We start from the raw sequence: 11,878 nt of genomic DNA on the forward strand, positions 1-11,878 counted from the left end.
ATGTTCTGTTCCTCTTAAAATACATGTCCTTTGAGGCTGCTGATAGGAAAGGCAGACCTATATCTACATTAAATGTTTCTTTGATATTCTGCTTAGACATGCATTTGTCAAAGGGCTTAGTTTAGGTGTTTTATTAAATAGAACAGGCTTAAAGATTGCGTGTTACAGGAGAAAATCATTGCATCTAAGAAACTGAGTCTCTCTGTATTCAAAGGGGTTTTGATATATGTTAAACACCAAATGACACCTTGCTTTTGGATAATGGAAAGTTTTTCTAGTTATATTTTGGGTTAATGGAAAGCCTTTAATTCAGAATATGATTAAATGGTTTCAAATTTTCTTCAGGAGTGACAATTTTCACTTGTCTTAAGGTATTCATCTGTTTAATCTTTTCAGTGGCAGTCTTGTTTCCATTTTACTCATTATTTTGAGTTACTAACAACTTTATTTCATATGAAATGCTGCTTTCTATTCCATTTCATGCTTGCTCTCAGAATTAGCAGAAGAGATGAATTCTTGGAAACTGGAACAAGATGTTTCTGAAATGTTGCTCAAAGCTGACAATGGATCAGAATCAAAAAATGCAGTGAACATACATTGAACGTGGCTTTGTGGACGAGTGATTGGTGTCTTACAGCAAGTTTGCGTTAATACAACTAAATTTCTTGCTTTGGTGTAAATCCATGTTTTTAAGGTTCATGGCATTAAGAAAATAGTATTTGTATAATTTCCATATTTGCCACATCACAGAATTAAGCTGTAAAAGGGTAAACATGGTGGCCAGCATTAGGACACTTCATCTGGAAGGTGGAATTTGCCTCTTTGGAGAGAGTTGGATCTAAGCTAGAGATTAAGCCTTGCACTGCTCAGGAGGAAGGACAAAACCTCCAGACACTGCTGAGAAAATGGCACTGAGCATTATCTTATTCTGCYAACAGGCTGTAGATTGCATTCAGTGATTTCTTTAAAAAAAAGCAGCAGAAGAATCATTTTTAGTTTTCATCGTCACTTGTTTGTTTTTGTTGATGTTGTTTTTTAATTACATATTACTTTTACATCTTCTGGGTTAAGGAAAAAGCTGGTGCTGGTTTTTTTTTCCAAAGGGTCAACTAACTTGAAGCCTGAAGTCTATGTAAAATAATACAAAATACTAGTTAAAATCACTGCAGTTGAAATAGTTCCCAGGAACTTCTAAGTTGTAGAACATACTAAGTTGTAGAATTTGCCCTTAATTATGATTTAATTCAATGATCTAATTTAGGATAATAACTGAATTTAATAAAACCTTTCTATTTTGCAGTGTAACATAATGTATGGGGTAATGGTTAGACATCTAAATTGCATGCTTTCCTCCTAGTAAAAACTGATACCCCTTCATTACCTTTGCTTCCCAAAAAACTGACTCAGAAGTTGTGAGTTGTGAACTCAGGTTTGCAGGTTCAATATAGAGACAAAACGTCTAAAAATGGAGACTTTTTATATTGCTCTCACCTGCTCTCAGAATTACTTGTGAGAAAACGAAGCAGAGATTTTCCTTTTCTGTTTTGMCACTGTGAAAGTAATAGTGCAGAAAAGTCGAGCAGCAGAATGAAATTGTCTGGGTTACAAACTGAGAAGTGCTAAAGTTTTGGATTTGTATGTGTGTGTATTTTTTTTCAACCACTTTGAATTAGGTAAGATTTTCAGAGTTATTTACACACTTCTGCTTAGCCAGTTATTCCTGGGTGATTAAAGCTCTTCTAGCCCTTTGCAGATTGAAATATTTCGTGTGACCTAAGTTGGGATGGTGTTGCTGTCTTGGTTTGTTGAGAGCTGGTGCTGATTTAATTGGTACCAGWAGCAGAAGAAAGAGGACAAGAGCCAGGGAAAATGAGTGACATCCTTTTTTTCTTCCTAGTGGAGGCCTATTTTGACCCACTGAGGTGGCAATAGAGTAGCTTTTATCAGATATGATCACTGAGGCATCAGCACATCTAGCAAGTCCGTTAAATTTTTTAATTACACTTAATTATTGTCTCGCTGGTAATTTTTCCCCATGGGCGTGTGAGTATTTGCTTCTTGAGAATCTCTTTGCTGTGAGGCAAAAAATCCCTTCTAAGCTGAGTCTGCTGCATGTGGGCTCACAGGTGTGGGGAGCAGGGAGGAGAAAATTGGAATGGAATGGAATGGAATGGAATGGAATGGAATGGAATGGAATGGAATAGAATAGAATAGAATAGAATAGAATAGAATAGAATAGAATAGAATAGAATAGAATAGAATAGAATAGAATAGAATAGAATAGAATAGAATANGAATAGAATAGAATAGAATAGAATAGAATAGAATAGAATAGAATAGAATAGAATAGAATAGAATAGAATAGAATAGAATAGAATAGAATAGAATAATGGAATAGAATGGAATTGATGTATAGAATAGATGAATAGAATAGAATAGAATAGATGAATAGAATAGATGAATAGAATAGAATGGAATGGAATGGAATTGAATAGATGAATAGAATAGAATAGAATAGAATAGAATAGAATAGAATAGAATAGAATAGAATAGAATAGAATAGAATAGAATAGAATAGAATAGAATTATTAAGGTTGGAAAAGAGCTCTAAGATCATCAAGTCCAATATTTGACCAAACAATATTGTGTTCAACTAAGCCTTAGCACTGAGTGCCATGTGCAAAACCAGAGCTGTCCTTTGAATTGAACCGAGTCTTGTAAAATAGGATAAGGGTTTGCCTTAGCTATGGGAGCAGGATTTGAGATTGCAGAGCTGTCAGTGCTTTTGCTTAGATTTGTTTTTACATTTAAGTAGCACAAAAGTGTTGATTTATGTATTGAGTCATGGCAAGCTGAAATAGGAAGTTCTAATACTCAGATGCTAATGTAGCCTTTTCTTGGTTTTAACACTAATACTTTAGTCTGCCTTTAGAGAAAACTAAAATTCAAAACAAATGAGATCATGTCTTTAAATTCTGGCTGATTAATTACAGAATTATTTTTTTAGTTCATTGGGGATTGTGCTTACCTGAGTCAAAGTTTATAAACAGAAATGGCTATAAAATGTATTAATATGTATTRCTATTACTAATAAGCTAAGATCTTAAATAAAGGAATAATTTGCATCCTGATTGCTGAGACAATGGGTTGTTTCGTGCGAGTGAATCAACTGGAGGGAAATACTTAAACTTAAGACCTGATAAAAAATAAAGTTCTAGTTCAGAATTTTTATTTGGGAGACTTTATCCCACTTCTGATTTAGCAGAGTTTATTGGGTGTCTTTCAAAATATTAGGTCTGTTTCTGAGAAAACTGTCTGATGGTCTAATGACATTGTATAATTACTTACATGCCTGCTTTAGGCAGTGCATTATTTTGTATATTTACAAATATATGTCAAGAATATTTTTAATTAGTTTATAATAAGAAATACATGAGCTGTATGTCTTCACCATCATATTAACCAAAGAGASACATTCCTTCTTTATTAACAGAACAGAGGAGAATGACCATTTTGGACAGAAACTATATTTGCTTTAGCAAACTAATTAGTGGTCTGTTTTAAGATGTTTCACAGTGTGCTTTTGCTTTACCTTATGAACAGGTGAACTAAAATTATCTTTTTTCTTATGCCTGGAAGTCTCTTGGCTGCTGTTACCTGATGACTTCACATAACATTTATTTTACTATAAGGATGTGGTCGAATATAAATACTGTATTTTCACTTCTTGTATTTCAATTTTCTTGTAGACATTTCAGCAGTCTTCTCTGCAGCAGAAAAGTAAAAAGAAGAACAAAGGTAAAAAATAAATTTGCTTTCATGTATTGGTAGGAAGGGAAATGCCAAAATAAATGTTGTGGTACTGCAGCATGTGAGGAGCTATGACATGTTAGCTCCAGTAAAATACTCAGTTCACTTGGTCATGTTGAGAATGTTTTAGACCATTACTGATGTCTCATAGTTTCCTAATGCTCCTCTACCTTCATCTGCTTTTATCTTCTTTTTTAAACTTAGACTCTAGCCTCTTTGGGGCCAGGGTTGGTTTTTCCAGCTGTGTTCAGGTAATGCCTCACTGCAGCACTTGCTCATTACCTACGCTCTCAGGTAATTTATATCACAGTAAATTTTCCTCCTTTGATTTACAAGTACAAAGGCCTTAGGAACTGTTTAGATTCAAAAGGAGCTGCAAAGAGAGGTTTGTGAATACCTGTGAAGTACTTAAATAGTTGTATTTGGCAACTGAGTGGGAAGTACATGAATTTATATGTTGTGTGCTTTATTCTGATGTGAAATTTTAATGTGTTGATGATTATAAATAACCATTTTTCTTATTTTTAAAATCTTGCCTTTCTTTTCCCTACAATGTCTGCTCTTTCTGTGTTGCTTTTTTTTCTTATTTTTAAAATCTTGCCTTTCTTTTCCCTACAATGTCTGCTCTTTCTGTGTTGCTTTTTTTTCTTTCTTTTTTTTTTTTTTTTTTTTTTTTTCTTGGTCTTATCCATAGAATACGAGCTCTGAGATGCTGAACATGGTTTGGTTTGACTTGCTTTGGCTTCTTATGGTGGCTTGCATAAGCTTTGTGGTCAAAATATAATGCTTGTAATAATCTTTCATGGCAAATTGAGGTTTAAAATTTTTAATCCATTTTCTTAAATAGATAGTGCTTTCTGACTAGGTGTGTTATTGATTTAGTGGACAAATCAAATGCTTTCACATCACCTCGTTGTCATTTCCAGCTCCTATTCCTGGTAAAAGCAAAAGAAGGATCTCATGTAAAGATCTTGGACGAGGGGACTGTGAAGGCTGGCTTTGGAAAAAGAAAGATGCCAAGAGTTATTTCTCCCAAAAATGGAAAAAATACTGGTTTGTTCTGAAGGACACATCTCTATATTGGTATATCAATGAAGAGGTAAACATCTGTRCTCGTGGTCTCAACAAATGCTTTGTGTAGTGCTGTTGTCATGCTTTAGTGGGAAAKCAATGCTTTCAGTGCTTCTATATGTTAATAACTATGTTCACCCAAATAATTATACTGAAATTTATATTAACTGCCTTAAAAAAATACCATGAAGGTCTGGAGATACTTGTTCCTTCCAACTCACCTTTTACTACATGAAGAAATAACAAAGTTTTGTGTGTCCTGATGGCACCAGTTTAAAATTAATTTATCCTCAAACCCTTGAAAGSAAAAAGGTAGTTATTTAATCCTGTCAGTCAAGCTTACTCTTGGGAATGTAAACTTTAATATTGTGCTCCCTGGTGTTCCTGGTTTATCTGTGCTGGGCAATTAAGGAAGAGAGTTCTGTTTTCTCAGTTGTGCTCTCCTGTTGTTCCTTYTTTGTAGCTTTTGATATGATTTCAGGACTCACATATGCTGAATTTAAAAGCATTGGAGCATCCCAGCTGAATTGTGTMCAGCTTTGAATATGCAACATATTCTGCATTGCTGCACATTTGTTGTGTCAGCTTTAGCAGCAAAGCTTTTTCCAAGTGTTGGGATACCTTGATTTTAAATCTTGTTAGATTTACTAGTAAATATGCTGAGATAAAATCATTGTTCACATGTGGATGCACTCTGTCCTGGACTTGTTTTTTTAAATCAAAGCAAGCATTTGTACATAACCTTTTCAAAGTAATCCCCAACTTTTCCCTGAGTAAACACAAAACAAGTTATTCCATGACAAGAGTTATCACAGTCTATTTTCAAAAATGTAATAGCAGGATTATTCTAAACAGTGTCTTTTTGATTTAAAATACCTGCTAATGCAGAACTTGTTACAACCCTGTACCTTCCACATAATGAATCCAGTTCCAGAGTTTGTGTCTTTTATTTWTTTTTTAWTTWTTTTWWTTTTTTATTTATTTTTAAGAAGGCATATAATCATGTGGACTGCATATGTGGTGTAAATAACAATTTGAATTCTGAGAAAAAGATGTAATTCTGTGGAATTCCTTAACATAYATTTGTGTTTTTTCAGCTTCATTTATATGATCCTGTATTAATTTGGCATGCAAAGTTATGAGCAGTTAAATAACAGAGTCTGTGTTATTGATGTAATATAAATTAATATAAATAATGCTTTCAAACTGTGAAAAGTCAAGGGAGATTAAATAGCTGATAAAACAAACTGTGTAASTCTTGAGAGGAGAGGAGAGGAAGGTCAGATGTATTCTGAGTGTGGTGAAGAGATGAAAGTAACTGAAGAGGTATCATGCCTCCTATGTGATGCATAAAAATTATAAACAACACACATTGAAATTGCTTTTTACCCTATTTCTTACAGTAGGCTGCATTTCTCTTTACTAATTAGTCCATTTCCCCCAAAAATCAACTAATTACAATAACTAATTGACTGAATACATTTGGTCATTTTGTGTATTTTCAAAYGGTTCAGCTGTGAAATCGTTTCAGGAAACAGGGTATTTAAAATTGTATTTTACACCAAGGGATTTGTCTTGCTACTTTGGCAAAAATCCCAGTGACTTCTATGGGAGGTTTGCCAGAGCAGAGCAGGCATTAATAATATTAATAATTGCCATTAACATTAATATTATGTAAGAAGCAGGCAAGTGAAAATATTTATAAGTTTTTGGCATGGTGGGTTTTTTTTTTTTTTAATGATACTTCAGCTGCAGTAATATCTGGAACTATCTTTGCAGGATGAAAAAGCAGAAGGATTCATCAGTCTACCTGAATTTAAAATTGACAGAGCCAGTGAATGCCGCAAGAAATAGTAAGCATGCTCAAAAATAATGCAATGATAYCATAAAAATAGTGGAACAAAGGACAAGGTTTGAGTTTAAAACAGGGACATARTGAACTTTGTTAAAATTGTCATCAGGTTGTATCACAGAATAAGCTCATACAGAAAAAGCAATTTAATTTTGGTGTTGTGTGTGCCATCTTGCCCAAAGAAGGCTATTTTTTCACTTCAKCATGAATCACAGTGCTTGACTAGAACAAAATGAATTATGAGCAAGAAGACTGCTGGCTGCTTCTGTCCCTTTATTTTCCTAGTTTTCCTTTCTTTTTTTTTTTTCTTTCTGTTTGGGGTTGTGATTTTTTTTAATTTGTTTGTTGGGGGTTGAGATTGTTTGTGTGCTTTATACTCAGAAAAGAGCTTAAAGCATAATGCAGARACCATCCAAGTAAGAAAGTCACCAAATTCATGGCCATAATAAATACATTATCTATATTTAATCTAACTCCAAATTAGTTAGCATCATCTCAGAGTTTGCTGAGACAATATTTCAACCCTGAGCCAGAGTAAAAAAAAAGAGAATGACAGTGATTTGGTTTGGTTTTTGGTACATGACCTAAAGGTCTCCAAGAACATTTCTTCTCACCTGTTTATCCAGATTTGTGCCATTGGACAAGTCTATTTATTATTTAGATAAATTCAAGCATATGTAGCACTGTGACARGTGTATGCTCCCACAGAGATATTTTTAGTCATTATTTCTCAAAATTTTTTACCTTGTCTTATAATGATTTGTACAGTTTTTTTTTTTTTTTAAGAAGACTGAAATTTTTGCAAAGCATCATTTGCAAATGTAAAATGGTTTGGTTTGTGGCACCTACAGTTCTGCAGAAAGCACTGTCACTGCATCAGTTGATCTGTGTATTTGTTTAGGATGAACTCTGAACTTCAAATGGGTCTCAAAGGGCAGAAAACAAAAACTGCATTTAAAAGAAAAAAAATACATTAGCTTGAACCTATTGTCTGTGTCCTTGAGCCACATGGTTGAAGTGCTTAATTTGGTTTTTTTTTGTTGGGGCAGCAGCATAAAGTCAACTAATTTCTCAGAGCTGCTCCAGTGTCAACTGAATAGCAGCTCATAAAATGTGGTTATTAGGATTCTTCTTTGTGTGTAGATAAAGGGAAAAAAATCCTCCAAGAATCCAGATGRCAGATGCTGTAGCAGTTTTAAGAAGTCCAGTTTTAGGTCTCAGTAACTTGATGATGTCTTTGTAAACTGAGCAGATGGGATAGGCTTTTTTTATTTACTTTAGTAATTAGTGTATATATTTGTGTTACACATATATTGGTTAGTGAGGTTGTTACTTTTTACTTATTAGTATTGGATTGTAGRTTTGTAAAAGTTATAGTATTAGTAATGTTTATAATTGTAAGTTATTTGTATTATTAATTTTATATTTTAATCTTTTTTTTTAAGATAGTTAAGGATGTGGCGGKTTTTTTTTTCCTMTGCAAGCTGTTAACACTCCCTACAATGATGCTCTTCATGTATCATGTTTGCAGTTTTCCTTATTTGGGACTGTTGCATTTTTATGTTCTTATTTTTAAGAGACACCTTCAGATTACTCTCAAAATTATTATTATCTGATGTAAACTATTAATTATTCCAAATGCATTTCCTGGGTCTTCAAGTGCTTCACCATAAATCTTTATTCAACATGGTTAAAAGAGTCTTTCTAGTAATTTATTTCGTATTATGTATGCAATGCAGTAATTCTTTTAGCCCAGTCATGTTGATTACTTTGGTGGAAAGAAAAGATGACATTTAATTGCCCATTGCTTAGGATGACCTCATGAACACAGTGTTGATTTATGACAGCTTTTCAGAAGTCARTCAGCACATCATATTTGCCTGCTTGAAATGCAGTCATTAGAGCTAAAGGTAATGTCAAAGTCATTGGGATGGGAGAAATCACAAGGACTGAGAATTTTCCTCTTGTATTGAATTAATTGTTCAGTTTTCTGTTCAGCTATATGTATATCAGCAAAATTACCTGATACACAAAATTATATCCTTCACTGATTAATTTTATCCACTTCCTACACTGCAGGTGATGGTTGGACAATTATTTATGCACATATGAATCGAGGATTATTTAGAAAGGGGTAATTGAAAAGCACTTTACCTGGTGAAATCTGGCACAATCCTAAAAGTTGTATGTTCATATATTATTTGGGAGCATGCAGCAACTCAGAAATATGAACTCATCTCATACCTTGGTGACCATGTAATCTTACATTTCAGAAAAAAAAAAAAAAAAAAGAGCGTTGTGCCATTACATTTTTTTAATTATGTTTTTCCTCTACAGTGCATTCAAAGCCTGCCATCCTAAGATCAAAAGTTTTTATTTTGCTGCTGAACATCTAGATGATATGAACAGGTAAGGAAATCTAGCAAAGTTCAAGGACCCATTCCTTAAATATGAYGCTTCTAGAAGCTACTAATAGCAAAGTGGTAATAAATTAAAAATTAAATGTAACTTTTTTAATCTAAAAAGTTACATTTAATTGCTGAGAAAATAGGTGCAGAGTAACATTTTTTTTCTGACTGGCTTCATATGTTAATTACTCAATTCATGCAAAAATTGCATCTTATTTGATACAAAGGTTTGAAATCTTTAGAAACACAATTTCCCTGTTTCTAAAGAGAAATAAATACAGTGTGTGAAACAATATCTAAACACAAGTTGAGCATTCCAGATTTTTGGGTTTGGATTTTGAAATCTCCAACTCTTCTTCCTTTCATAATCCCAAACAAATCTGATTCTCTCTCTGGGAGTCCTTCTGTTTCTTGCCCTGGAGGGAATGAGAAGTTGGAGAAAGATTTAAAGCAGTTACTGTTTTTTTTATATGCCAGTCTTGAAAAAGGAGTGGGGGTTACAAGTAATGAATTTTGCAGATTCTCTCTACTTTCATGAATTTTGAAGKGAAATTTTGGTTGTATTGAATTTGATAGGGGAAATTTTGGCACTTCAAAAAAGAACAAGGACTTAAGTCTTAGTTCTTTGACTGTTGAATTTTACTGTATCTGTGATGGGCCCYTTGTGCAATTTTTCAGAAAAATTATTGAGACTTCAGCACAAAATAAACACAATTCCTTCTAATTCATTTGAATGGTAAATTAGAACATGAATSCCATGTTTATTCAAATATTAGGGGGTTTATTTCATTTCTTTTCACAGTATAAACTGAAATTAATTCAGTTCAAAATAATATGCCATTTCCATCCAATGACAGAGGACACAAACAAAAATCTATTATTGCAACCTGAGAATTGTTCTGTTATCTTAGATAATATCTATTGATATCCTGGCTGACTGGAGTTGTTTTTAAAACAGAAGAAAAAGGAATAAAACTGAATCCATAAAATTTATTAAGTCCTGTAGTCATGGTTTAATCTCTCCTGTGTGTACAAGATTCAACACCTTCAGGGTGCTCTGAGTTCATAATATTTGATAATATTTGGCTGCAAAAGCACACTGATACTATACTGTGCTTGCTTTTTTTTAGAAGTAGCTGTCTTAAAAATTTTTTCTGAAGTTTGTGCGTGACTGAAGCTCACTTCAAAAGTCTCTTCTCAGTTAGAAAACTTAAAACCTTTTTTTATTTGTTTGTGAAATTTTAGGCTTGCCTTTCCTCGATAATTCTGTCACTCAAAATGCAATTTGCTGCCCAGCAAACAGAATAATAGCATGGTGTAAATATGACCTATCCTGAATAAATCATTTCTGTCRGCACATCCTCAGTCAGTATGACAAGACACCTTTTTTTTTAAGGATAGACATTTAACTAATTGTTCAGTAATCAGAAAGCAGCAGAAAATATGCAACAATATTTTAAAAATACATTGCACAGTATAAAACTCAGGAATGAAAAGATTTTTATCTTCCCACCACAAATAGTCCTTTTATCATTTTGAAATAGGTGCTCATTAATTTMTTTTAGAATGAGCTTGGCAAAATTTTGATCTGAGTTATTCACGTGTAAATTTAAATCAAGTTAAGTAGAATTACTTGAAATTATTACATTTGAGTTGCCATCAGAGTCTCACCAAAGAATTTAAATTTTTCTCTTCATTTTATGTTTTAGAAAAATTAGTTCACTTTCACAAACATAGAATTAATTCAATAGATTGGAAAAAAGTGACTGAAAAATATTCTTTCAAAAGCAGGTCTAAATAAAATACTTCCTGTCTAAAAGTATTTTGAAGCCTAGATGAAGTAAAACGCAGAATGAAGTTATGAAGATAAATTAATACTCTTTTCATCATTTTATGTTCTTTTTTTTTGTCAAGTTTCTGACATAGATTCTAGTTAGGTATCAGGCAGTCATTTCAGTTTTGTTTCTACTTGAAGCAGAAGAAACAACAGTAGAAAACTGCTTATACATAACCTGACTGAAAGTTCAAAATGGTTCAATCCCTTCATCCCTTGTATAAAATTGTTTTTATAAAAGCAAATGTTTGCAGGCTCTGAAGTTTTTGTTTGTGTGTATCTACTCACATAAAATGGGTATTTCAATCTCAGGTAACTCTGTCACTATTCCAATTTTTTTATTACTTTTATGACTGTGCCACACCATTGTGCTGGTAAGGAGAGCTRTAATCACTGAATTGTTGCTGTGGTGTCTGAAATCACCTTAATCTATATGGTTGCACCAGCAAAATGGTTTTTTTTTTACCCACCAACTGTGTGAGAAGGACAGAATATCCTTTGTAGATGYSAAGTATTATTTTTCTGGTATAATTKTATGGTATGGAAACATTTTGCTTGGAAATTCATTGTTATTCTYTTCATTCTGGTTGAACTGCATTCAGGTTCTCACAGACTTTTTGAGGTACCCATATTGCCATCCTATAGCCTTGAGTTTTATGATTTAAAAAAAAATAATCATATTGCTTTGATTAAATTGCTTTGACTAAAAGTGTTGTATCTGCCTGGACTGTGAGAGAAGACAGAGAAATGTTTCCTACTAGTCTGTGAGAGGTGGAGTACTGTGCATACTTCCTTGCAGAAATTGAAGGTCTGCAGAAAGTCAGGGTTTTTTAAATCCTATTCTATGTGTCATAAAACTGTTTTAATTAAATACTGACAAGAAATGAATGTGCTGTTCTTAAA

The 11,878-nt window shown here is 33.1% G+C and overlaps 1 protein-coding gene across 1 annotated transcript in view; it reads left to right on the forward strand.

Moving 5' to 3' along the window:
* Positions 1-11,878, forward strand: part of LOC130584181 (connector enhancer of kinase suppressor of ras 2) — a gene marked incomplete at its 3' end in the record, with an annotated part of 168,858 nt that overhangs the window by 148,642 nt on the left and 8,338 nt on the right. The window contains exons 15-18 of the mRNA XM_057384002.1: positions 3,750-3,798; positions 4,737-4,909; positions 6,661-6,734; positions 9,071-9,142. Coding sequence (XP_057239985.1) covers positions 3,750-3,798; positions 4,737-4,909; positions 6,661-6,734; positions 9,071-9,142 — 368 coding nt within the window. The remainder of the gene's footprint in view (positions 1-3,749; positions 3,799-4,736; positions 4,910-6,660; positions 6,735-9,070; positions 9,143-11,878) is intronic.

The sequence above is a fragment of the Malurus melanocephalus genome, unplaced genomic scaffold, assembly GCF_030028575.1.
Source record: "Malurus melanocephalus ecotype Western Australia unplaced genomic scaffold, MMel_1.1 scaffold_673, whole genome shotgun sequence".
NCBI classification, from domain to species: Eukaryota; Metazoa; Chordata; class Aves; order Passeriformes; family Maluridae; genus Malurus; species Malurus melanocephalus.